Source organism: Thermochaetoides thermophila (genome assembly GCF_000221225.1).
Source record: "Thermochaetoides thermophila DSM 1495 unplaced genomic scaffold scf7180000011806, whole genome shotgun sequence".
Taxonomy (NCBI): Eukaryota; Fungi; Ascomycota; class Sordariomycetes; order Sordariales; family Chaetomiaceae; genus Thermochaetoides; species Thermochaetoides thermophila.
The window spans coordinates 2,530,740-2,558,488 of record NW_006383023.1 but is presented as its reverse complement, the minus strand read 5'-3'; the positions used below and the strand labels follow the sequence as shown (position 1 = coordinate 2,558,488).

The 27,749-nt window shown below is 52.5% G+C and overlaps 3 protein-coding genes across 3 annotated transcripts; all 3 read right to left on the bottom strand.

Moving 5' to 3' along the window:
• Positions 1-625: 625 nt before the first annotated feature.
• Positions 626-4,790, bottom strand: CTHT_0007100 (uncharacterized protein; the record flags this gene model as incomplete). The annotated part of the gene is made up of 2 exons (XM_006691178.1): positions 626-4,253; positions 4,468-4,790. The coding sequence occupies 2 exons, from the start codon at positions 4,788-4,790 to the stop codon at positions 626-628; spliced, it is 3,951 nt and encodes a 1,316-aa protein (XP_006691241.1).
• Positions 4,791-20,411: 15,621 nt separating this feature from the next.
• Positions 20,412-21,283, bottom strand: CTHT_0007090 (uncharacterized protein; the record flags this gene model as incomplete). Its single annotated transcript, XM_006691177.1, has 4 exons — positions 20,412-20,483; positions 20,540-20,848; positions 20,905-21,117; positions 21,191-21,283. 4 exons carry the CDS (start codon positions 21,281-21,283, stop codon positions 20,412-20,414), a joined length of 687 nt encoding a protein of 228 aa, XP_006691240.1.
• A 3,467-nt stretch (positions 21,284-24,750) lies between these two features.
• On the bottom strand, positions 24,751-27,664 carry CTHT_0007080 (uncharacterized protein; the record flags this gene model as incomplete). Its single annotated transcript, XM_006691176.1, has 4 exons — positions 24,751-24,794; positions 24,864-27,375; positions 27,428-27,585; positions 27,646-27,664. The coding sequence occupies 4 exons, from the start codon at positions 27,662-27,664 to the stop codon at positions 24,751-24,753; spliced, it is 2,733 nt and encodes a 910-aa protein (XP_006691239.1).
• Between the last annotated feature and the right edge of the window lie 85 nt (positions 27,665-27,749).

The window sequence follows — 27,749 nt, the reverse complement described above, 5'->3', positions numbered from 1 at the left end:
CCCAGTCCAGTCCAATATGTGAAAGAGAATCAATCCATCCTAGAAAAACCCTGTCCTGCCCTAGACCCTGCCTGTGTGTCCATGTCCGTGTGTCCATGATGCGATGCGAAACCTGCCCTGTGTCCTGTAGTAAACCGACAAAACGCCATAATGAGAAGATGATGATCCCGTTAAAAGATAAACCCCGTGCCCGCCCGAATTTGTTGCAAGGTTGATTTGATGATTGATGAGTGCAATGAGAGAGACAAGACAGAAAGAAACTGAATTGGCATAAAGTCTGACCAGAAGGGCCAGAGTGCGTTGAGAGTGGTTGATTGCTGCCGTCGAGCGGCGAGCACAATCCCAGATCCAACGACGGTCTGGTCACCTGACCCGGTATGTCGATCTCAGCTCAACTCGGTCACCAAAAAAACTGGCGGGAAGCGCAGCGGGTATGTTATCGGAAGGTAGTAGCAAAGGTAATATCGAACCCCAGTATAAACTCGACTTGACTTTTGAAAACGCAACAGCAACGGGACGGACTTCAAAACCAAAGCTTCACAGAACGCAACACAAGCCATTGGCTTCAGAATCCAAACACTCGCTGACACCGACGCAATGCTGTCCCCATCCATGCTTTACTCTACTACTCGTCCTCTGGCATGACGAGCTTTTTCGCCGTATCCGTGCTGCCCGCACTTACGCTGGTATCTCTGCGCCTCGGGTTATCGCCCATAAATAAGCCGCTGCCCAGCCGCTCCTCTGAGTCCCTGTTGTTCGAGCTCATCACTGTGCTGGTCGACACCTTCTTCTTAAGCTTGGCCATCGTTAGGAAGCCCTCGTCGCTATCGCTGCCCTCATCCTCGCTCTCGTCGCGACGACGAAAGTTGGAGGCAAGCGAGCCGCGCCTGTACTGGGTGAAAGGGCTGGCGCTAGGAGGGGAGCGCCAGGGGTGAGCCGAGACAGGAAGCGAGGGATGATGACGATGAGCGTGCGGAGGGGTCGTGACAATGGACAGAGGTGACGGCGCAAACGGAACGGCATGGTTTTGGTGCGGCGAACGGAACGCCGGGGGATGATGGGAAGGAATGGCAGCGGCAGCAGAATGGGGCCTGTCATCGAGCTTGACAGGGACAGCCTCATCCGGCGGCAGGACGTCGTCGTTCATCTCCAGGGGAAATCCAGAAATTGGCTCCTTAGTCAAGGCCTGGGGTGTGAGCGAATCCGTCGTATTCACGATCGATGACCGACTCACGACGCCCGGGTTGCCGAGAAAGTCTCCCTCGGGGTCCGCCGACACCGAGCTCGTGCTGCTAAGAAGAGCAGGGAGCGACGGGTCTGATTGGAAGGTAAAAATCTGCTCGGACGAGTCCTTCTTGGATACCTGTGAGTTAGATCCATAGACGGGGCTGGCAGACTCGCTAGGGCTGGTCAGCGGGGTCGTCATGGCGCCCATGGACGTCGAGCTGGAGGACTTTCCGGTCGGAATCGTCTCGTCCCTGGACGGAGGAGATGGCGGGCATGGGATCTGGGCAGGGTCAGGTTCGGAAGACAAGTCAACCGATTGGTCCTGGGTGGGCTGCTCGGCCGGCGGTGCCGTCCTAACGGGTGCTTGGATCGTCGGGCTGGGGGCCAGAGTGATGGTGGTTTGCCGTGGTTCCCTGGTTACGGATCCGCTTCCATGGTCGTCTACACGATGCGCCGTCATTGGTCTCTCGTCAATATCCACAGAAATCCGTTGCTTGTTGTTGATGTTGGGGTCAGACCTGAAATGGCCATGTTGATAACCTGTCAGCGTACTAGGCGAGCTGGGCCTCCTGATAACAGTAGACTGCGGTGCAACGTTCTCGAGGCCTCTGGGGAATTCCATCGTGCGTGCTGAACGCAGCAGCGGCGCGGCAGCATGGTAGTTACCCGGAGCTGCAGCCGCCGTGCTCAACGCTGAGATCCGTTTCTCCGTGCTGGCCAGAGAGCCGCGGTCGACTGACCGTGACCGGCTTGAGTCTTCCGCAACAAGCTTGGCATCCCGAGTGCTCCTAAGCGACTTGGTTGTATCTTCCGCGGGATTATCGAAAACCGGTGTTGCAGGGGCTGTTTGTGCTTCATTCGACGTTGTAGGCGTCAACCACAAGAAATTATTAGTAAGGGAGCGCGCATGACCGTGACGAGGCAACGGCCTGTGCGCAAACGGCGAGGGATGATGAGCCGTGAGCTCATCTCGAGGGATGTTGGTCACCAATTCTAGGGGGCGGCGAAGCGCATTGAAAAAAGCACCTGCCGTCGATTTATGTTGTTGTTGTTGTTGTTGTTGTTGTTGTGGAGGAGGGGTATGGCGAGAGGGAGAAGCCTGCTCCTGATGAGAAGCCAGCGCACTATGGGTTAATGGGCGGTTACCCTGCGGCGTGGTCTGCTGCGAGAAGCTCGGCGGCACGTGCTCATCAGGGCGCAGGCTTCCCCGGCGAGCATGATGGTGTTGGGGAGTTACCATGCCGCTGATGGACGTGTCTCCAGCCGTGCTCGCAGCACTGCTTGGGGCACGCCGGCGCGTCGACACACTCTCAGCCCTCTCGCCACGATGGATGACGCGGCCGATCTTCTTGACGACAGACCGAGCACGCTCCAGCAGGGTCAGGGGGATAACAGCATGGCTGAGATCCTTCTCGTCGACCTGAATCTTCTGGCCAGAGTTCTTCCTGGCCGGGTCAGTCTCCTCAAGCCACTGCTGGACATTGGGAATGCCGTCGGTGACCCAAGGGTGACGCTTAACCTCACGCAGGCGAATCCGCTTCTCGGGATTTTTGGTAAGCATCTTTCGCAGGAGGTCCTGCAGGTTCGGGTCGATGTCCTCGTAGAGGAGGTCTTCGTCATCGCGGTAAGGCGGCCCGTTGATCCGCGTGTACAAAGACTTCTCGTTGGGCTTGGTCGAAGGGTCAACGGGACGCAGCCTGCGAGTCGGAATGTACACTTCCTCATTGGCAATCTTGCGATACATCTGCCACTCATCCTCCGCCAGGAAGGGAAGCCTGGCGTAGATGAGGCAGTAGAGCGTCACACCCAGCGACCAAACATCAATCTGCTCCGTGACCTTCGGCGGGTGGCCCGGGGGGCTATCCCAGAGATCCGTAGCACACAGCTCAGGAGCAAAGAAGGCCGGGGTACCGACCGTCTTGGCGAGCTCGAGCTCATTATCGAGCTCCTTAGCCTCCGACTCAGAGATGGTGTCGTCGGGCTCGCCATCGCGAAGGGGCCTACCGAAGTAGGAGACGCCGAAATCGGCGATCTTGACCCGATAGTCCTTGGTCCAGAGCAGGTTGGCCGGCTTGATGTCGCGATGGATGACACCCTCCCAGTGGAGGTATTCCAAGCCGAGAACCGTGTCCCTGAACGTCTGCCTCGCCTGATCGATGGTGAAGCAGGGCACGTACGAGAAGTCGTCCGTGTACGGGTCATCCTTGCTGTACTCAAGCCAAGGATTGGCCATGATTAAGTGCTGAAGACTCGAGGTAGTTCCTTGGAGCGTGTTTTCGTCCAGGTTGGCAACGTTGAAAATGCTGTCTAGTGCTGTTGAGGAGCCTGGCTTCGAGGATAGTGCGCTCTCCGTCTCCATGTCGTCGCTCTCAGGATTACTGGGCCCGGTGCCTGCCGGAGCCTGCGAGGGGCAAGCGCCAGCTCCAGCCGACGAATTCCTCCGCGAAGACGCCACCACCGGCGAGTCTTCACCCTGGCCGTATTCAAGACTCCAGTAGTCTGCCGAGGCTGCCTGGGCCTTTGCCCTTTGTTTCGCGCGTTCCGCGTCCCGAAGGATCTGACGCTGCTCCAGCAGGCGCTCGAACTCCAGCTCCTGAGGGGTGGGCTGCTCTCCACGCATCTCTCGCTCGATACGACGGCGCTCGTACAGGCAGATGTACGGCAGCCCCTTCTTTCTCCAGACGACCTCGCCCAGCTCGACGTGCTCCAGTACCATGTAGATCTTCTTGAGCTCGGGATCGTCGATAATCTCGAGCAGAGCGACGATATTTGGGTGACGGATCTTCTTCAAGATGGCAATCTCCCTCCTGCTCTTGTCCTGGGTGGACATGGCCGTCACCTTGCCAAGCCTCCGCTTCTTGGAGAAGCGAGGGATGATCTTGATGGCCACGAACTCGCCATTTTCCGTGTTCCGGGCCAGCTTGACCTTGCCGTGCACGCCTCGCCCAAGCTCCTCAATGATCTCGTAATTGTTGATGTATTTGCGGCCAGTGACGTTGTCGTGTTCGACGAGCGCCTTGTGCGTCCTGTAGGAGTAAGAGAGGAGCGGTGAGCAACATGTCTCAAACCCAATCAGGGGAGAGAGGAGGGGAGGGGAGGGGGGTGGGGAGAGCATGCCCCGCGCGACCCATGAGCCCATGAGCAGCGAACAAAACCGCAATTGCCTGCAAAGACAACCCCAAGCCAGTTGCCGGCTGCGCGCGAGAAATGGGACCAGGGCAAATCGTATTAGACACTTACTCTCTCACTTTGTGCGGAGGGCCCTGCAGCGGATGCAGGTAAGGGGTACTGGCAGAAGCCGGGGTGACATTATCACAGCCACCTTGCTGGTGCGGATGCGACGGCGACAGCGATGTCGACGAGCGGGCGACTGTTGGACTAAACAGTCCCGGCGATGACACCGGAGTGCTATGTGCCGTCCGATGATGTGGCATGGTGTGGGAGGAAGACGCGAACTGCAAGATGTCGCGAAGGTGAGAATGAGAGGGCCTGTGGCGATGAGTTTGGGGAGGTTGAGAGTGAGGATAATGAGGTGGTTGCTGTCCGGATTGATGAGGCTCCATGATGGGAATCCTGCTGTTGGGAGCCACGGGGGGTCGACCTCATGCTGGCCGGTCAAGAGGCAGTAGATAATCGCAAGCAAAATCGGCAGTGGATCTTGATCGAATCGCACTGGCGTCTGGCTTTTCCTGTCAGTCGCGTGAACGGCGGTCGAGCCTACGCTTAAGCGGCCATGGTCGGGTCAGTCGCTGAATTATGGGGAAATGGGTTGAAACGACGCGCTGGCGGAGAGGAAAGACGGTCGAACGGCAGAAAAGAGAGGGGATGCTGCGATGCTGCGCAAGACGTAGGGAAAAGGGGGGGGGAATCTGAGACTGCACAAGAATCGATGCGTTGATGTGTGATTGAAAGCTAGGCGATGGCGAGGGATGAGATTGAGAATGGCGGAGGGCGTGGATGGTTTGATGACGGCAAGGCAGCATCCAGGAGTTTTGGAGTCGGAGCCACAAAAGGCAAGGCAAGGACTCCAGAAATCCAGGACCAGCGGGTGCTAGAACCCAGAATGCGGAAACGCAAGACTCGTCGGTCGGTGGTCGGGATGGAGCAGCAGAGGAAGAAGGTGGGAGGGTCGTCAAGGAAAAGTGAACCCACAGAGCCCACCGACCCACTTCCGCTGCAGGTCGGGGCCGGTTCATGCCCGCAGAGCACAGTCCTAGCCAGTCTGCATACTGTGCATATCAGGGCAAGAACCTGCCCGTGGTCGGCGCTAGTAGCGGGGCTGCTGGGCTGCTGGGCTGCTGGCCCAAGGCTCGGCGTGCTGCCATAGCTGCAGTCGCTGCAGAGGTGCGGCGCCGTCGTGAACCGGGCCGCTGGGTACGTACCTGCCTCGTTGTACTGTGTACAAAATGCCTGGCCCTGCACCGCCGACGCTCTGGAGGTAAACGGTGCGCGCGACACTGTCTGCTAGACACTGCTCTTTGATGCTGGCCAGTGCTGAGCAAGCCTGCGAATTCACTCCTTCCCACATGGGCATCCAATGATGCAGCTATGAGCTCAGAAACGCATGTCGGTGCAGAGTTTCCGCGCCGTGCTGCTTTGCCGTCTGGAGACGTTCTCAAACGCAATGGAATCTTCTAAGCAGAACGCGTCCTCGACGAATCGACACTGACAGATCCCCATCGAAGACCACTCGGCCCCGACGGCCTTAGGCTAGCAACCCGCACTGCCAATCATTCTGGGCCAGCATGCCGGGCATCTCTGGCAGACTGCTGGCTCACTGGCACGGTTTTGCCGCCAAGAGCTCATATTTCTCTGGCCCTGCGAGTGATATGATAATCAGACTGATGTGATAATCAGACGCACAAACGCCAGATGGCGAGGTGTGGCAAGCTTATCCGCTCCATTTTGGCGGCGTCTGCATCGTCTGTGTCCACGCGCATTGCTTATTGACACGCTGGCTGTCTACGAATCGCAATTGAACACACAATGCCTCGCCTACGCTGTCTACGAGCAGTAGGTATTGCCAGCATTGACGACGTGCTTGATGCATGTGGTCTATATGCCAGGTACAGGTACTTCTTGCACAGGCTCAGCCCCAGCCCGAACTCCTTCATGATGACCCTGGTCGCCATCGCCAAATCGCCAAGACAGTTTCGTGGAGCCCGGCCAAAAAAGAACTGGGAGCGGGAAAGGCGGGGCCAGGCTTATCGCCCTAACCTCAGACGGGCGACGATTGGCGGGACCGCCAAGACGACCCCTCCGCCTCTCGCAAAACTGCAGCAATCGTCCCCTGACCCCTGGCCTGCGGTTGTGGTGTCAGGCAAAGTGAAACCCAAATCACAACGGCCGGGACGTTGCAAGACTGTGAAAGGACAAGAAGAAGTTAAGGTGATGTGGTGCGGACAATGGACACGATGTTATCAACTGACTCTCGGTTGGTTGCCCTGCCGGATGCCGCTTTAGCAGCATCTCTGAGCCGGTACGAGTGGAGAAAATTGGCAGCATCACTCAAAATGAAGCCGGGCCTACGACGGAGGACACATCGCAATTGCGGCGCGGTTTTGATGAGAAGCGGGCCTCCCCGATTTCACAGACTGGACGTCAGCCCCTAGACCTCACCCCATCATTCATCTCACCTCGCTGGAGACCCCGTCATCGTTGGTTTTCATCTCGGCCTCGTCTCCTGCCACGTCGTCCTCTGGGTGGAGTCTCCTTGACTGTGACAATGCCGTGGTACGACACCGAAACATCTGGTCTACGGACCCTATGTCGCCGGATGTCCTACGCCATCTCTGGAGCAGGTATATGCCGGGTACACTTCACGACGTCTAATGCAGCACGGGAACTGCCTGGCACCTGAGTGAGCCCCTCCCGTCTCCCAACTGGCTGGATCAACCCAAAAAGCGGCGCTGGATCGCTGCCGTCCTGCCTGTGATGGCCAGCGAGAGCTTTCCGTTTAGCTGTGGTCTGTGCCCAGCGGCTGCTCTCGGTTGGTCACGGGTGTGACAAAGACAGGCGCCAACGCCACTGTGGTTCTCAGCTTTTTTCGCACATAACCTTAACCACCCCATTGGCACGCCGGCTGCCATGTCGGGCGCCGTAATGGCAATGTTTTACGGCGATTTGGACTTCGCCGGCGAGACTTGAGCTGCGCGTGCTGTCTCCTGCATAACGTATAACCGGCGACCTCGTTGCCAGCTCAGACCGCTCTCTCAGAAGTTGTCCAGCAAGCCGGATGGGGACGGAATTGCTCTTCCTCTCTGGCCTCCGCAGATGGCTGGCGGTTGTGGAAACATCAAGATGCTAGCGTCATGTCGAAGTCTCCGGGAGCAGGGGGATCTTCCAACGCCAGAGCGAAACCCTCCAGAGCAGCAGAGAGAGCTCTCTTGACCAAAAGATCTGGATAGGCATCGTATGTCTGCACATGCTGGCGAGAAAGTTTTCTACACAGTGCCATCCTCTATTGAATCACACCTCCATGGTTTCCTGTGTGTCTGTCACCATGGCGGTGCCGGCTTTGGAGTTCTTCCAATGGGAATCGTGGCCGAGATTATGAAGTACGATAGCAGCCGGGTACGTACCTCGGCTTGCCAAAAAGGGATGAGTCTTGGCCTCACAAAATGCAACTCCTCGGCCTGCCGAATGGGTTTCTTGTATCATTGTGATAACTGTCCGATGATGATGATGCGATACCACCCAATGAGTGCTCCGAGACGTGATGGAGAGCCAGATTGAATCGTTGAGAGGCTTTGATCGCGTCAAGATTTCGTTATCTGTTTTCCATCGCTTGCAGTTTTTGCATTCTGCCGGCCGTTGCAAAGGCGCCGATCCTCCGCAGTCCGCTGTCCGGGGAAACGTTGAAAGAGTCCAGGAACGGCAGCACAAGGCAAACCCTCCCGAGAAGCCATCAGGCTTCGGGATTCCCTCTTGGGGAAGGGCGGACACGGCTTCAGATTGAAGGTCCGGGGCCGTCCTGTGTCGGCGGACTGTCTGCGCAAGCCTGCTGCACGTCTGAGTGGTTGGAGAGCTCCCGGCCCGCCCCCGGACGGTGCTTCAGAGACCGCTTTCCTCCCTTGCCACCAGCATCGTCTCATCAAGACGGGAGCGTCGTACAAAGTGCACAACTATTCCAGCCTTCTTCTGGCAGGCAATACGCGTAGGTGTACTGCCATCGGGACCGTGGAAGGTGAACTGCTCGCTGTTTGAAGGTTGATGAAAACGGAGGCAATCAGGCCATGTCCCGAGTCTCGATGGAACGTTTTGATTCTCTGCTGCCGGCCGATCACGGAGAGCTTGTTCACTGAGCCCCGGGACTTCCATCTTTGGGATCATTCTAGGTCTAGGGTCCTTTCCAACGCCCTGTTTGTCGTCGTAGTCTGGACAAAGATGGCAACATGCAGTTGATAAGTCTGATAAAAACCCGGGCGATTGATCAACATCAACGGTCGATTCAACCATGCCCCGATAGTTTTGGGCCTGTTGCTCCGGAGGTACCAGGAACCGTCGATGCGGATTGAGACCCCCGAACCTGCAACGTCGTTGGGGAATCAGCCACACTGTGTCAAGGATGTCATCGACGCACGGCCGTCTCCTGTCCGTCAAGATACATTCAAACAACCAGGACTGTGACTTCTTTTGAATGCTTTCGAGAGGATGTGATACCAATCCTGTCACCTTCTAATATTATTAATGACCGCACAGCATGGCTCTCACTTGCTCTTTCTCTCTCGCTGTCAGTTGGGCTCGATATGAGTGACTGCTTCACTCCATCGGCTTCGAGCCCCTCGAGAGTGTAAAGATGTACCTTGTACAAGAACCTACCAGTCTGAAGCCAGCCCCAGTAGCTTCTCTTCAGCCAATCACAACCTCCGAATTCTCATCGGCTCCGCTCCTTCAATATCTCACTCCAAGCTCGAGCCATGTGGCTTGTGCCTCTGCCATTCCTCTGGGACGACGAGGATAGAGAAAATGACAGGTTAAATTCTTCCCCTGTAGCAGAACTTTTTGTAGCATGAATGAGCAGGCTGAAAAGAAAACAATCCGGGACGACAACCTCGGCAGCCATTCATATCTCTAGCCATAAGCAGCCAACGGAACGGACCGGAGAAGACAGCACAGATCAAAGATTACGCCAAATCACTCGTTACACCTCGGGGTTCAGAGCATCCTTTCAGCCCGTTGATATTTCTAGAAGCAACGACGCCATAATGATCCCAATATTAAATCTTCGGTCTATACCGTGTTTATCCTTTGGTGCCCGAGGGAACACAAGGGCAGACGCGGTGAGGGGTCGTGTTGCCCTTGTGCGACCAGCTACCCTATCTCTAATATCTCAACTCCCAAAACATACACAAGTTCTGTTGCCCCTCTATAGCGCGTCTTATACGCGCTCGAGCTATAACATCGGCGCCTGTAAGGCACATGACATATTGTCCGATGCACAAGCAAGGACGGAAATGCAAGAGTCGGCGAGGATCGCCTTTCCCCACGACTTTGTCTGCCCCTCAGGAATTGCGCCGATTTGTGCCTATGGATCGTCTCCAAACGCCCAATCCTACCTTTATCAAGCCCTCTGTATAACACTGAGTGCTGGATCTAGCAGGCGCAGCGGACTTTTGATTTGCCCCTCCTCGCCGTTTCAGTGGAGACCACCGATGGCCTGCGTAAAATGTGGGACTTTGGCTCGTCGAGTAAGAGCCGTGATGATACCACTTAACTGCTCTCGACTTTAATCCATGAATCTCAAAGCACAAGACGAAAGCAAGCCACAAGCAAACCCTACGCGCCTTTGCCCCAGCCTTCCATAACGAAACATGGCGTTCTCCATCCCAAACATGGACCAACCACTCACAGTTCAATATCCCCCACCCAGCCAGCCGCTCTGCCCAACCAGAAGCCTTGCAGCACACCTCGCGAGATGACGTGCATGAAGCCAGGGTAGGATGGGCTCATGGAACTGGCAAGCCGTTTTTGGCTCTCTGCAGCCCCACCAACCATGCTGGACTAGACACCACACACACACAACTACAATGTCAAGTTAGTTGTCTGCTTTGATGGGCGGTCGATCCATCCAGCCCGTAGCTGGGCCAGTGGACAGTAAGGGTTTGCTCTGTCTTGGAACTTTGTGTTTTCTCACAACAAGGCAGGGTAGCAACGACACACCCATACACTCCTCAAGCTCTATTGTGCTGCCACCCCTCGATTTCCCTGCTCGGAAATAGCTGCAGATGGGCCAAGATAGGCGGGACGGCAGATGAGCCAATCAACAAAGAGGGGTCTTCTGGCTTCTCGAGCTTGGTTGATGAACGGGAGGGTTGAGCGGATGCGACGCTGGCGGTGGTCTGCTTCCTCTTCTGCCTCCTCTTGGCTTCCTTGATTCTTTGGTGGTGATGGGACTTTCGCAAGGTGACTCGCGCTTCCAGTCTTGGCCTGTGTCAGTCTTCCATCCATCATGGAATCGCGGATTACTGAGTTGGGTCGATGGTAGGGTTGCGATGTGATTATTGATCTACTTATTGATCAATGGATCGACCCTATTGCGACTCCAACAGTTCACAGGCTGTGCCTTGAGCGTGCAGAGTGAAATTATCATGTGCGTGTTACCGTGACTTTAATGGAGAAGGGCTATCGCCAAGGGCAAGATTTTTTGCACACTTCTATGATGTTCCTGTCTGCCCCTCACGCACGCACACTCTTGGTCGCTCGATCTTAGTGCCACAACTGCATGGCTGCTGCAAATCTGCAGCCTAGCATTTGGCCTTGCGCCTGATCTAGCATGTGATCGAAATTTTACGCCTTCCAGGGTCAAAGTGTTACCTGCTTCTCAAGGAGCGTCAGATGGCACTTCTTAGCGTTGCTGTCTAAACATCTACCTCGTGTTGTCTCAGACCAATCAGCTTGGTCTCGAGATGTTGGTGATAACATGATCACCAGCCACAATACTAGTTCTTACCAACTTCTCTCCGGCCTTGCCGGTTACTCATTCGGTCAGGAGCCCACACCGAAGTGAGAGCAAGGCACCATCGAGACATGTCATCGGGACAGCCTGGTAACTACTCAAGAATGTGACTGGCCGGCTAGAGAACTATGGCTGGCAGCCTGGTGTTCGCGCCACAGTTGATGCTCGCCAACCCAACCACAAATCATATTCAACGCAACTTCACCAACACACCGGTTTTCTGATCGATCCGGACTTCGTATAAGTTCCAACTGCGTGGTTACGGCAAGGCATCCCCAGATTTTCCCAAATCCCTTGACACGCTAAGTCGTAGCCTAGCTCCGATCAGCTGGGTATGGATGTCGGCACCATGGTCTAGGCTTCATATGATAACGATCCATGGGAAAAGTGAAAGGAGCAGGTGATCCTGGCGCTACGGATCGAATCACGGTTCGTCACGCCAGTAGCGTGAAAAGTCACTTACTTAGGTTGGTAACTAGCTTGGGAACCAGGACCATGGATCGCTGATCTTGTCGTAAGCCAGACGGCCGGGTTTATGAGTAAGCGGATTTCTAGAACGGGGAGGCATTGATATTTGGAATGAATTGTTCGGAGAGTTTTTGAACCGAGACGTCGCCGTTCATGATCACATACAGTGCGAGATGTTTGAGGCGCTCAAGACCCCTCAGTCATCCCCACATCGTATCCATAGCGATGGACGCACTGCGCCCGCGCACCGAGCCGCCGACAATGGACGGATCATGTCCCCTCTTCTTTCTCCGGCGTCTCCGGTGGACCGGGCGCCGCCGCCGCCGTTCAGCCCTGCTTTTCCCTGATCCCTCAGTGACGCACTGGGCGACGTCATTGGTGCAAGCTACCGAACCAGGTCGACGGGGGCCTGGTGCCCGGCGTGTGATGGGGACTATGGTGATAAGACAGCAGAGAACCTCGCAACCTGTCAACATGTTCTTCGCCAGCCACAGTCGCATTTCTGATGTGCGTGGCGGCAGGGGAAGATGAAGTAAGTGGAATTCCGAACGTCTTCCGTTGTTGTGAGTTATCACGTCTGACATAGCAAATATAGAAAAGGAAGATGAACAGGGACAGAGCCTCATCACCAATTACATCGCTGGCTGAGGAACCTTTGCGCCGATATCTCCTCCGGGCCCGATTGACTTTCTCCCGCTGATACGAGCGGGCGTCATACGTTGCTGTCTCAGCCAAGTCGGCTTGTCCTTTTTCATGGGCAATGTATGTCTCAGCCAGCTCTACTGAAGCCGTGCGTAGTGTTACTCACGATTCATGGTGGTCGTGTTTTGGTTGGTGGTTGTAGCTTTGGGCAGCCATCCAACAATTTTGGTGACCAGCGAGAAGAACCATGGAATGCTAACTGTTGGTGATGAGCTTATCGCTGTTCTGTTGAGTTGTTCCTGGTCTGCCAATAAATCCCCCGATCAAATGCTCGTTGAGCCAGAGTCCTGCGCTCGGGTAATCGGCATGGAAATCCAGCACTTAACCCACTTAACCGAGAGTTCGCTTCGACATATCGAATACATCAACAGAACCGAGTCGACAACCGGCCGGCAGGCAAAGGCCAGGTAAATGGATGAAAGAAGGCAGCAGAGCAGCAGAGCAGCAAAGCTCGAATCGAATCGAAGTTCCAAATCCTCGTGTGGACAGTGACTGGGCACAGTGTCCTTACACCACAAAACTGTGGCAGGGATCTGCAAATCTCATCATCCAATCGCAGCCTACAGGCTCTAGCTCGTCTTGGCATAAGCGGAGTCTCTACAGAATCGGGTTTAGCGCTGTGCTTCCCGGCCAAGGTGGGGCACAAGATCGACAGGGTGGGGCAGGCTGTTGGTATACGCCTGCGATCGAGAGGGATCACACTTTGATGGCGTGCATTTCAAAATGGGCACCGATTTTTTTTTGTGTCCACCACAGGCTTTGTGGTACGGATGACATGCCATGGCTGAATGACGCCGATCTGAGTATTTGCACGTCAACAAGAAAGCAAGAGATGATCTGTGACGAAGTGGCTGCTGAGGTCAGAAGCGATGCAATGATCTTCCTCTGACCATCCCACTCGCATCGCAAATCGCTTTGTCGACATCTTTCGCTTGTGCTAAAGACTAATGTCAGGGCTGAAGACGGCATATTGACAGCTGAGCAGATCTGGCGTCTACGAATCGCAGGGTAAAGAGGGTCAATCTTTGGTACGCGTCACGCCAGCTGAAACGGTTGCCTCAACCCCCTCCCCCTTAGCTGGCTGACTGATAACCTTACATGAAGGTCAAGATAGCGGATAGGCTCGTCGTGGCTTGCGCAGTTGTGCCGTACCGTGTTGTCCCTTTCGATGAAGGCCAACGCAGCAGCGCAGAGATCTGCCCCTATCGCGTACCGGTACTTCACGTCACCCCTGACAGGATCCTCGCATCTGAAAGGTCGATGATAACAGCAGGATGGGCTGCTCAATGGCTGTTTCATGGCCACGACAGCATGGAGCACAACATCCATCCTTCCAGAAAGGTACCAATCATGCGGGTATATCGGCACGGCAGTTGAGAGGGGGGGGTTAGCCCCTTGATCCAGTACTGGAAATACGACTACAACATCACAACATAGAATTCGCCGAGTTGACATGGTTTTTACACTCCTATTCCATCATCTCAGTTGCCTATAGAACCGAAATATGAACCTCCATCAACTTGTTTCATCCCTTCTGCGCGCCCCAACCCGGTGAGCCCTTATAATGGACACGACAACCCGTGTCTTTCCAAATGCCTATTTGCCCTGTAGGAATGCATACCTATGCACGGAGAACTTGTCCCGTGTACTTCAGTGCATGATCGAAACGGGCTTGGCGGGCATCATTTGCCTGATTTGCGTATATATGCATCTTTATCATACTGCGCTAAAATTCTTTCATCTGCCAAGCAGAGGTGGTGAGTGGTCGCCCATCCCAGTTTGTGCCCGTTGTTTTTGATCTTCCCCATGGGGATAGTGATTAATGGAGGGTTGCGTCGATGTTGTGATACTTGCTCTGGTTGGCAGAATGTGGATGAAGAAGGTAGACTTAACAAGGCGGCAGACATAAACAGGCTGGTGGCACAAGGAAGATATTAAGTTGCCATTGATGTGTAACTGTCACCCTATTATCTACATTTGGGGCTTAATTATAGCATAAACGGTCATTACGAGTTGGTTTATGTTGCAAAGGCAAGTTGGTCATTCATGCTCTCACCATCATCAAAACATACATCAAGATTTTGGAATAGTTGATTGTTCGGCAAAGGACAGTTTATGTCACCATGGTTCTGCCAGAATCGTACATCCTGTCAACCCTAGATCCAAACCTCTGCTTTTCCTGGATCAGAACCTATCGAACCTATCGATCTGGTTTATGGCTCAACGCACAATTAGGGGGGGCGGGGTGCTGAATCCTACAGCTTCACTAGATGACACCTGTCGCATCACATGCGCAGGTTAAAAAAAAAAAACTTACGTGGGGGTTAGGAGTGTCATTAGGAACAGTTGCCCTCTCTAGGGCTTGCAGGATAAACACCTACCGAGTGGGAAATATCCTAATATCCTATCCAGAGAGCGATCTATAAAGCCATGTATGCCTCAGGGTCAATCTGACTTGAACAACCTATGTAGACAGTTTAGACTGATGATTCCCCCTTGCACAGACGTTAGATAAGAGTACCAAGAACCCGCTTCTGAAGATGCCTTCAACCAATCGTTGTACTCTTGCGAGCACTTCTAGAAAGAAATAGAGAAACCCCTGCATTTATAAAAGAACAATCTTGTCCTCATTCTTTGTTCAATACCGCAACATCTTCATCATTATCTCAACCAACCTTGTTTCGGTTGTGGGCAGGGAACGACTTATTATCCCACTTCAAGCAGCTCACATAGTTGGTTTCTGGTCCAACAATAGAAGAAAGACATTCAAAAAGGTTAGGATCAATTGGCTTCAGCTAGCCACACATATTTGTAGATATTCTGCGCTGTTGAGAAGCTGCTTCAGGTTTGTAGTATCTTTGACAGTTTATACCAAGTAACTGCTCTCTGCGCTGTATCAATAATATACCCCAGGAACACGAGACTTTACCATGTCAAAAACCATCATATCTAATTCATGGATGCAAGATATCACAGTAATCGGGCAGATGAGGAAGAATGTAAGCTTAAATCACTGCCGTTCGATGTGCTCTGCCACATTGTCAACTCTGTCCCCCATACCAACATAGTACTATTCGTAGCATGGACTTGTCATAATCTTCACCGATATGTCAAAGGCCTTCCACGATTGCGATTGGATCGTGCTGTTTGATACAGCCTTAATCCCTGACGTGATTGGTGACTAAGGCTGCAATAGATATTTGTAGCAATGTTTATGGTTCTGTCTTGACTTTGTATCAAAAAAGTTATAAGGATTGTGGACTTGTTAACGGGTCATGAGTAGGGCATACAGCGTTAACAAGCTGTCATCATGCTGGCTCATCAACCAACTTCAACTGGGTGAATGGACTAGCAGCTTGGCCAAGGATTGGCATGCTTCTGCTGGGATGGCTTGAAAAGTTGATTGAGACAGGATAAGACAAGCTGTCTAAACGTGAGCTGCTAAGGATTAGGTGGGCAATATAATGGTCTGAGAATACTGTAAACTCGTTCATACCCTGCTGCATTGGAACATGTGCACTTGGCTTCTATCCATTATTACTGATGGCTCAGGATAGTAACTGGTACGTTCAGCTACAAGGCTGAAAATTCATGTAAGCTTCTTCAGTCACTCATGATCCCCTCGTTCGAGGCTGCTAGAGTGTTTAACGATATTGCATTGCAAAATATTGGCTAGGCCCCAGCTGTCAAGCAAAGATGTATAGATTGGCTCCAGGACTCAACTTCTGCAGTCACGCTGTCATCAGGCTTGTGAACAGTATGTAGGCTTATACTCTCCAAAAAAAAGAAAAAAAAAGAAAAATCACAATGAGACCCGCTCAAAAAGGTAACCAGGATTGGACTCTGCTGTCTACCAAGACCCTGATAGTGGACCAAAGAAGCTTTGGAGCCAAATAGGCTTGAATCAATTAGAATCTACTGACAAGAAAGAGGATATATACAACAAAGAGACTTGGTTATGAGAGTGTGACTACATGACCTTGATGCTCACTGGAATGGAATTATGGGATGAGAATAGAATGAGCAAATCGGGGTTGTGGAAAAATGATGGCTGTGGAACAGACTGGTCGCCAATACTGAGAGGGAACCGGCTCCGAGGCGATTCCCTAGTACCATGCCTCCACAACTAAGGATGTAGATGCCATGCAATGGCTGCATGGCAAAACCACGTTTGAGACTATAAGATGGGCAAGAGTGGGAGATGGCCCCAGTTGAAGAGGAGGACATTGACATGCCTACAGAACATCCTATATCCCTCAATCAAGAAGCAGATCCGTCCACACCATATGCAACTAAGTAACACCCTGCAAAAGCAGACTATGTCTCATTGCAAACGGGAAGAAAAAAAAGTTTTGTATCTTCATCAAACGTGGATTTCTCTTTGACAGAAGCTCAGGAGAGCAAACGCGACATCCAGAATCAACCTGTGGCGATCATGGAGGTCATGATATTGAACACTAATCACGGTTATCTCAGCATGACAAACTTTTGCGGCAGGTTAGAATTGATTACTGCAGTACTGTCAAGATATCAGAGGTGCATTGAGAACGCGTTATGAGAACTTCTAAGGAACTGAAGCCTAAGGAAGCCAGCATGTGTTGGAAGTGCATATAGACCTGTGACAAAGATTGCAGTAGATTCTGGATGTCTACTAATGACATGCTCATCTTGAACCTTACAACAACAATTCAAGAATACATCATCGAGTGACTCAATGTAGATGCCCGTTACATATGGGTCATGCCGTTCTTTCTGGCAAGTTCCTCAGTTGCTCCATGTTGTATCCATCCCTCACAGTTGGTGAAAGAGTATTTGTTCTGTGACCTTTTCTTAGCCGGAGCCACGGCACACAATACTCAAATTCTGCTGCTACAACTGAATTTTGGGGTATTTGGAAAATTTATGTCATTTTTGTCTGCTACTCCTTTGGCCAATTGACAAGCCATACTACAAAGAATGAAACCCCTAATCAGATGCGTTCAACTCTTGTGCCTGGACTTCTAGACATAGCTTAACATATCAAGTTCGAAACTGTTTTATTACCTCTTACACTCCGGCTGTCTTAGTCTACTGTCCTTACGGGCGACCTACAAACAAATGAAGGCTACCATCAACTGCTGGCCAGAAAAGCCATCACACGGAGTTGTTAACTGTATTATTTACCCAGATTTAGTTCTCAAGGAAATTTTTTACGCTTAGGTTGAGGGAGCTGCGGCAAGCTTATATGGATAACCTGTTATTAGATATGACTGCTCTAGTTCAGACAGGTCTTTTCAGGAGTAGAACAGAAACATTCCATGATCTAGTCCGCTGGGATATTATTGTGGTCATCTCGATTATTCGGCTTCATCGGATGATACAAAGCCTGACAGAGCAGTTTGGCGCTGGATTTCTGAACTTCGTTAGGAAATTGATGAGAATGCAACAACATAATCTGACCGAGGGCAAACTAAATTCATATCATGTGGGCTACCTACTAGTATGCAACGTGCTGTCGACTGTGCCATTCTCGCAATCATTTGAAGGCAGATCGTGCCAAGCATGTCCGCTATAATGATAAACATAAGCGAGTAAAGCTAGAGTTCTTGAGAGGTTTTTGGGTTAGAAAATAACATAGGTTGGGTGTGTTTACACTGCCCTGTTGTGTCGCCTAACTCCTTATACCTGCGGCGATAATGCAAGATACATGAATGCATGGTGGTGATCAGTAAGTACTAACTGCTAAGCGCTAGCATATAATGAGGTCGCACTCTACAACACAATGTGGGCCTGAACATTCGATGCTAACTCCTGGTATGAACCATACCAACCAGGTAAGAGGTCAGCGCTATGATTAACTGATTTCAACATAGCAATGATCATTTATTCGGTTTAAACATACTTACAGCTGATGGCTATGAGAAGAGGTACCAGCTAGTGACTGCTGGCAACGAGGGCTCCAGCCCAAGGCCGACCACTTTCTTCACTCCATAATGTTTTGGCGCAGATCGATAACTTGGTTTGCAACCAGAAAGCTTTGGCAGCCTCTATGCAAGCTAAGAAGGGTTGGATTGAACTGTGCATCTATCAGGGATCTAAAAGAGGGCCCGAAACGGTTCAGGAATGCTACTTTTTTTTTTCAGACCAGAGCACAGCTGGGGGAAAGCGAAGACTCTAAAGGCGATCGTCTTTTCGACCACGAACACCACTGGGAACTCATGTGACGAAGCAGGGGTGTGTTTTGGGATGAGCCAAGACATCAGGCCGCAAGTTTTTCAGAAGGGCATTCTAACATGCGCTCTAAGAAAGATGAGGGAGTCAACGAAAATATATTGGCCAAGCCAACATTCAAAGATGACACTCGTGTAAATCATAGCGTGATCACATAATCAATAAAAGTCCGGCAAGAGAGATACAGACGAGGGGAAAATGGGTGATGAGCAGTAGCTGATAGAGGTAGGTTAATATAGTCCTTCACGTAACAACTGATGCATGAATGTTGCCAAGCTGGGAGCATATGCTATAATGAGACATCTTACAGCCTCAAGGCTCTGCAATGTGTAATGCCAAATTCATTAGATACATATATTTTAAATAGATCGTGGTGGTGCATTCTGTTTACACTTAAACATGAGTATCTTAAGTCTATTTGTTCTGCGTCTTAAATTAGGGGAGTTGCAAAGGTTAGGAGCCAACGGGCTATCTTTAGAGATTTTCTGATGCATGCTCCATAAAGCTTAGAACATCATGCATACCACGCATTAGTTACAAATGATATTATCATTGATCTGTTCCGTGCTTACATGTTAGAACGAAATCATACGTGGTATGGGCTTGTGACACGATTTCTTGCTTTGTTCTCAGCTGCCTTTGAAAGTTTTTTTTTTTTTCACTTACTTTGTCTATCTTTTACTCTCCATACCTTTGGCCTTCTTCCAACCGCACGCCCAGTTCCAAGTCCTTCCTATACATTGAGAAGACATTTTAGTAAACGATCCTGCCCAAAAATATCAGATTAGGGGAAATTTTGTGAGGATACTTTGAGCAGCAAGCTGAACTGAACGAGATTCTGAACCAACTGTACAATATCGACGTTGCTTTCCTCAAGTCTTTTGAGCTGGAGAGAAGAAAGAACAGATGCCCCAATACATAACGACCAGTGTCATCGGCATGACTACAATACCAGAGGTGGCTGAACAAAGTACAGTTTAGTCCTGGGAGAAAATAACGATAGGGGCCGGTGTTAGACCATGGAGCCATGGAACCTGAGCAAACTCTCCATGTCATGACATCGTGATAAGTGGGATGGCCGGAAGATATCTGGGGATTGAACGCCATCAGGAATTAACACTTAGTGCGCTTGATATACTGCTTCTTAGAGAGATATGATGTTATACTGAAGTAAACGGAGGTTTGTTCTCCGTATCACTTTACTTCGGACTCAAGTCTTCAATGTCAAAAGGAGAGATTGCCGTTGATTAGATGTCTTCCGTTGTGTCTCTGATGACCATGGAAGCCAAATAAAACAATGACACTTACTGTAGACTGCAGTGAAAATGAATCTAGGCAGAATTCATGAGCATTGCACTGCGGTATTTCGATAAACCTTTGGTCAACTCTTTGACAACTTCACTCGCTGGTTGCGGTCATGACTCAGGTAGACACAGCATATCCCAAGTAGAAGAGAAGAAAAATGTCAGCTATTTGGCGTTTTCGAGACCCGTCTCCTCACCCCGCCCATTAAGCTCGGGTCTGATTACGAAACTACCTAGCTGTGGTAGGCCCATTGGAAGTATCTCATATCGGAAAACCTCTCCCAAAGTCTACATAGAATGTACAAGAACCAATGTCCCGCCGCAAACGCGACGGGCATATCAACGTGATATGAAAGCAAAGAAAGGGCATCAAATCATTCCGGGCTGGGCTCTTCATCCGTAACCATGCGCCACTAACCATTAGGTACCGGTATCATGCCTCATACGCCCTTTACCCTGTCCAGTCATAAATAATCATTGCAAGACACATTCTTTGGGAGAGAGAACGCCATGGTGGCGTTGGCACCGTCTGAAAAACCGGCTTAGAAGAGAACAGCGGCTAGGCCGGCGGCGGCCAGGACACCAAGGGCTGGAGCCCCGGTGATTTGAGCACCCTGTGATTGTCAGCTTGTATTATATCTAACAATTGAGTGAAATGATGAGAACGTACATGGCCTTCACTGGAGCTAGAAGAGGGGTGTTCTGCCTCAGTAGGCTCGGTCAATGAGGCAGAGTCGACCGAGGTCGTGAACGTGGTCGCGTGGGTGACTTCAAAAGTCGACGAGCCGCTAGTGTGCGTCGACACAAACGTTGAGGTCACCGTGGTGAATGGGTGGGAGGTGTAAACGGGAACACCGCTGATGCCGAAGACAGTCGAGGTGCCTGTGGTGGTGCTCACAATGCCGTCGGTGGTGAAGGTGGTTGTATAGGTCGTAGTCCAAATGGGAGTCGGCTCAATAGAAGGCGACTCAATGTAGGACTGGGTGTCTGATCAGCGCTGCACCATTCTTAATCTTTCGGATAGTGTTGACCTACAGCGGAGGTGGTGGCCGTCGCAAGAATGCCACCGCAAAAGCTGTTAACCCATGCGATGGCAAAGTCGGAATCGGCATTGTAGCCACACTTCCCATGAGAGCAGTCGCGCACGCCATAGGCAAAGTTCTGGTTCTGGCACAGACAAGTAACATCGCCGACGTTGCAACCAAGCTCGCCCGGCTTATTCTCGAGCATTTCGGTGGCGCACCATTTCTATAACAAACCAAGTTAGTTTCTCTACTCCCGCTAGTAGGATAACGAGGAAGTCGAAGTGATTGCTTCGTACAGCGCACTCCGGCATGTTGGGCGGGAAGTCGGTGGCCGCCACAGTAGCGGCACCCGCAAGGGTGAGAAGAGTGATCAAGCCAGATTTCATCATATTGGTGGATTTGCAATGTTTGGTAGTTGGAAGAGGAGGATTTGAGGGTCGAGTTAACAATTGCGCCGAGAGACAGGCCTGATACCAAAATTTGCGATCGAGGTGTGAAGATGAAGTGGTAGTGGTTTGGTTCACTCGGTTGGCGGAGTGAAACGGATGGGTTGGGCGGGGGGAAGGTTTGGAAGAAAAGGAATTCGAAAAATGGTTTGAGTTGCCTGGGGGATCGTGAGTTATGGACTGACTTTGTAGGAAGGAAGGTGGATGAGCGTGGAAGGGGAAAGAAAGTTGGTCCAAGCACTGGGAGGACAGGCTGCCTTAAATCAGGCACTCAGAGGGAGGTGCGGGCGTCACAGCATCGAACCTGTCGGTTTGTACCAGGGTGGACGATTGCTCCTTCCTGTGAACTGCAAAAAAAGCAGACTGGGAGAAGGATGTGGGTCACGATAGCACCTGATCCTGCTGTGATTTGTCCTGCCACGGGAAGGAGCGATGTGGACTAATTGCCTTGTTGATTGGGAAGCAAACAGACCGCTATCAGGTTTTGCGCTAGTCAAAAGCGGTGAACATCAAATAAAACCGGGTATCGTCAATTCTTCGTCTAAACATCTTCTCCGAGCTAATCTGTTGTCACGGGGATCCAAAAATGCCCCACGGTCTAGAGCATGAGTGAAGACCGGCGATCAAGGGATGCCTACGAGCATCTACCTAGGTGCTCTAGAGGGCGAAGGTCACCAATCATCCCAGTGGTCGTCGCCAGTATGAGGTTTGCTTTTTCACCTTTCATCAGGATCTCATGTCTGCAGCTATCCTGAATGTCAAAGATGCCTTCGGCAAGCGGCATACAAGTTCGCAGCGGCAACCCCAGAGTATGTCGCCAGCCGGCGTACTGCCGCACTGCGCAACGAAAACCAGATACCAAATAGCTCCAGCCTCCTATGTCTTTGATCACTGCCACTAAATGTCTGGGAAGACCATCGAGATTTAGCACAGTCGAAGGGCCTCAACAATGGACCGGTGGCTAACAAAAGACTCCAAGTCCGTGCTGAAGAGGGAGCCAACTGAAGTAGCCTGTTAGGATGCAATCTTGAACGGAATCCATATTCTAAACAAGCAACTCTGACTTCTCGCGAAGTCTTGCCATTTCAAGGACACAGCAGCCTCGAAGATGGTTTGTTTCCTCCTGGACGTGGGACGTGTTCGACGTCAGACGAAACTCTGTCCAGATCCAACCAAGGACGACTCCACTTCGAGCTAGCAGAGTTTGCAGAAGGCAAAGTTGCAGCCCGCGTCTATCTATCTGTCTGAGCGCCCACAGCTGAGATTGCCATTTTTCTTCAACCTTTTGAGCGGTTTCACGGCGAGATCTGGTCTGAAGAACCGTTGGCGCGGCGAGGAGCAGACGTTCAACATCCCAGCAAGGGTTTTGAGATCGTCTCCTCTGATTGGCTGCACCCCCTGTGCCTGTGCCAAAAACGGCAGGGATGAACCTCGCTCGCCAAGACCCTGGCGCAGCTGGATGACCGGGCCATCCAGATGCGATTCAAACCGCAGAACCATCGTCTTGTTGGTAATCAGTTGTTGCTTGTGAGATCAAGCAAGGACTAGTAAAGAAACGAAGTCAACAGCGACTCAAAACCACGGCAGTGGCTATCTGGGTCGCCTGGCTCAGAGAGCAACCTCAACCCATCGATGACATCACCAACTTTGCCCATCGTAGCAACCTCACTCCCTCCCGCCAACCTGCCTGCAGCGATTCCCGGATGATCTGCCGAATCCCTGGCACTCCAGCCTTCGAGGTCTAGCTGGTCCTGTCGGCTCCACTACTCGGAACTAGTGGTAGAGCTTGGTGTGCGTCTGATCGAGCGGCCGCGAAGCTTGGCTCTGCCACGCCGACGTCGGATCTTATCTAGCCGGTATGGCCGCTGGGTAACCGACCTCGATGACGGTACAATCTATCAATCCAGAAGCAGTGAAGAATGACCCTTTTACTTGGGCAGATAGTCAGGTCGACGTCCTCGGTCAGGCCCATCCCATCACCGGTTCCTGCGTCAGGCTCGGGGAATTGCATCTGCAGTCCTTCCCGACAATATTCACGATGGACATAGCACAGGAGAATGGAAGAGCAACACCATCCTGTTTGTAGACAACTGAAAGAGCGGACAAGAGTACATCCTTCAAAAAAAATGCCACTGTTACCCCGGGGTTCCCTTCTTGCAACTTACCTCCCGCAATCTGCCTTGCCTGTGCCACGCTTCCAGATCACAAACCGCGCGTTTCGAACGCCTCAGACTGGTTGCACAGTCTAACGTATTGCACGCCTCGTAATTATTGCTGTCGTACCATCCGTTTGGTTGTCGTGTGGCAGATTGGGGGTTGTGCAGCTTAGCACCGAGATGCCTCTCGGAGTCATGTTGCGACGCTAAGGGAGGTAAAGAGAATACCGGTAGGAAACCTGCTTGTAATACCCGAGATCAAGGTAGGATGATCTAGGTGGTCGGGCTTTCGGGGTACACAACACGAGGGCATGAGATAAAGGGGCTGGCCCTGACATGATGCTGTGCAGACAGACAGCTGCAGGGACAGCATTGAAGACAATCATGGTTCGGGTGGCTGCGATGCTTGACAGCTGGCAGGTTGGTATTAACTAAGGGATCGTAGTTCTAGATCCCCCCTCATTCACTTTCACCAACTTCTCTGTTTTAGCTTCATGGGGGAGAGAGCTTAGCAAGCTCTCTCAGTTTCCCTGCCCAACTCTAGGAGAAACCCCCCCCCCAGCAAACTATCACCAACTCCAAAGCACAGCATAAGATGTACACTTGCATGACATCCACCAATTCCAACTTTCTCCTATATCCCTATGCCATGTGGCCTATCCCTACCAAGCACAGCAGCGACTACTACCGAGTCGGAGACTACCTATACTTTGTGTCAGACCGAACAACTGTGCTTCTATTTGGCTGAGCAACAGGCACTGGCTTCCACGATCTGTGTAGCAACAGTTGAAGGCAGGTCAGACGCTTACGTAGAGCAGTACGTAGTCCATCACGACGTTAGCCCAATAACTTGGTCGGCGAGGAGTTGGTTCCAACCATCTCAACAAGTCCAGTGTCATCATACTCATCTTCGTAGCCTGCTACGCTACATCACTTCTCATAACTTCACCCTCATCCCACACCCAGAGCTGTACAAGGACATAACTACCATAACCATGCGTAATGGGGTACTAGTGATCTGCCAAAACATCAAGCCAACAAGATAACAGTAAAAAGACTTAAGCCAAACCAGCCAAACCATCCATCCATACCCATTATTACTCCACCCCTACTTTGCCTTCCGACCGTCGTCAACCACATCACACATGCCACCCACAGGTGTACCCATCTGACTCTACCCATCATTCACAACAAACACGCCCACCTCGGTGAGGTGAGTCCTCCGCATCGTGTCCATTCACCAAATTGACCGTTCTAACCGCTGCACATGAGGCAGGCCTCAGGGTTCTCAATGCTGCCTGTATCACAAAAAAAATCGTCAGCACTCACGTCACGCCCTCATCCCAAGTCGCAATGAAGACACTCACAAGCAAGAACAGCCTCCGAATAGATATCCATCTCCCTCTCCTTGCTCTCATCCTCATTATCCTCCGCCTGGCTCTCTTTCTTGCCATCCAGCCCAGGCGAGCTGATCTCCTCCAACTTAGGCTTATCCGCCGGCTCGGTCGGCAGCGCCTTAGGGCTATCGCCCTCGGGCATGTCCGCCTTAAAAGCCGGCGGCTTGTTAGGCGAGCTGACGGGGCGCGAGATGCTGCTGGTCGGGGTAGTAGGCGTAGCCGTGCCGGCGGTGGCAGAGCCATCGGCTGCAGCAGCAGTCTCGGCCGGGCGGTAGGCCAGGGTGCGGGGGATGGCGCTGGGGGAGGACACGAAGCTAGGGTTGGGCGGGGCACGCTTCCTGGGCAGGCCCGACACAGGCTTGGCGGTGGTGGTGTCCTGGACGCGCAGGGCCTCCTGGTCGACGGTGAACTGGATGGGCTGCGCGGCGGCCTGGGTGCGCAGGTAGTACATGCCGGTCTTGAGACCGAGCTTCCAGCCGGTGAAGTGCATGCTGGTAATTTTGCCCATAGTGGGCTCGCGCATGTGGATGTTGAGCGACTGTGACTGGTCGATGAAGGCACCGCGGTCAGCGGCCATCTGGACGATGGTCTTCTGGGAGATCTCCCAGACAGTCTTGTAGAGTGCCTTGATGTCGGCGGGGATGTTGGGAATGTTTTGGATGGAGCCGCCCTCGGCGATGATGCGGTTCTTCATGTTGTCAGACCACAGGCCAAGCTCAACGAGATCCTTGAGCAGCCACGGGTTGACAACCTGGAACTCGCCGGCCAGGACACGGCGCTGGTAGATGTTGGAGGTGTAGGGCTCGAAGCACTCGTTGTTGCCCAGAATCTGGGATGTCGAGGCAGTCGGCATAGGAGCAACCAGCAAGCTATTGCGCACACCGTACTTCTTGATCTTAGCCTTGAGTGACTCCCAGTCCCAGAGCGGGCTGGGGGTGACACCCCACATATCGTACTGGAGGATGCCCTGAGAGACGGGAGAGCCCTCATACGTCTCATAGGGACCCTCCTCCTTAGCAATGTCGCACGAGGCAGTGAGAGCGGCGTGGTAAATGGTCTCGAAGATCTGCTTGTTGAGCTCACGAGCCTCAGGGGATTCGAAAGGCATGCGCAGCGCAAGGAAGGCATCAGCTAGACCCTGGACACCAACACCAATGGGGCGATGGCGCAAGTTGCTCTTGCGGGCTTCGGGGACGGGGTAGTGGTTGATATCAATAATACGGTTCAGGTTGCGCACGACGACCTGAGTGACCTCGTGCAGCTTCTGGAAGTCATAACGACCCTCGTTGTAGTCAACGAAGGCAGGCAGGGCGAGAGACGCCAAGTTGCAGACGGCAACCTCATCCGGAGCGCAGTACTCAATGATCTCCGTGCACAGGTTCGAGCAGCGGATGGTGCCGAGGTTCTTCTGGTTGCTCTTCCTGTTGCAGTGGTCCTTGTAGAGCATGAAGGGGTTGCCCGTCTCGACCTGGGCCTCGAGGATGTGGTACCAGAGCTTCTGGGCCTTGACGGTCCTGCGACCACGGCCTTCCCGCTCGTATTTCTCGTAGAGAGCCTCGAACTCCTCGCCGTAGCAGTCAGCAAGACCAGGGCATTCGTTGGGGCACATGAGGGTCCAGTCCTGGTTCTTCTCGACGCGCTTCATGAACAGATCGGGAATCCAGAGGGCCAGGAACAGGTCACGAGCGCGGACCTCCTCCTTGCCGTGGTTCTTGCGCAGGTCGAGGAACTCGAAGACATCAGCATGCCAGGGCTCAAGGTAGATGGCGAAGGCGCCAGGGCGCTTGTTACCACCCTGGTCGACGTAGCGGGCGGTGTTGTTGAAGACGCGCAGCATGGGAATGATGCCGTTGGAGGTGCCGTTGGTACCGGCGATGTAGGAACCGGTAGCACGGATACGGTGGATGTTAAGACCGATGCCGCCGGCCATCTTCGAGATCATGGCGCAAGTCTTCAAGGTGTCGTAGATACCCTCAATGCTGTCCTCCTTCATGTCCACGAGGAAGCAGGACGAGAGCTGGGGCTGAGGAGTGCCGGCATTGAACAGGGTCGGCGAGGCATGGGTGAAGAACTTCATGGACATGAGGTTGTACGTCTCGATGACCCTCTCGACATTGTCGCCCCAGATGCCAACAGCCACGCGCATGATCATGTGCTGAGGACGCTCGACGATCTTGCCATCGATCTTGAGCAGGTAGGACCTCTCAAGGGTCTTAAAGCCGAAGTACTGGTAGTTGAAGTCACGGTCGTAGACAATGGCCGAGTCGAACTCATCCTTGTGGCGCATAACACACTCGTATGTCTCCTTGGAGATCATGGGGCACGGCTTGCCGTTCTTGGGGTTGACGTAGTGGTACAGGTCATGGATGACGGCCGACCACTGCTTCTTTGTTTGCTTATGGAGGTTCGACACGGCGATACGGGCAGCCAGGACGGCGTAGTCGGGGTGGGTGACCGTCATGTAAGCGGCAGTCTCGGCAGCCTGGGAATAATTAGCTGGGCCCCTTTCTTCGAGGCCGCATACTGTTACTCACCAGATCGTCGAGCTGGGCGGTGGTGACGCCCGGGTAGACACCCGCAATAACCTTCTGTGTGATGGCCACGGGGTCGACATGGTTCATGTCAAGACCATAGCACAGACGCGAGACGCGGGCCGTGATTTTGTCGAATTGGACGCGCTCCTGGCGCCCGTCTGGAGGGTATCAGCACGAGGAGCTTGGTTTGTTTTTGGGATCCTTTTCTGTCTACATACCACGCTTCCTGACGTACATGGCGTCGGATGGCTAGGAGTTTAGTGAGTGGGTGGGGCCGGGTAATTGAGGGGAAAGTGACGATAACGAAGAGAAAAGAAGGTGT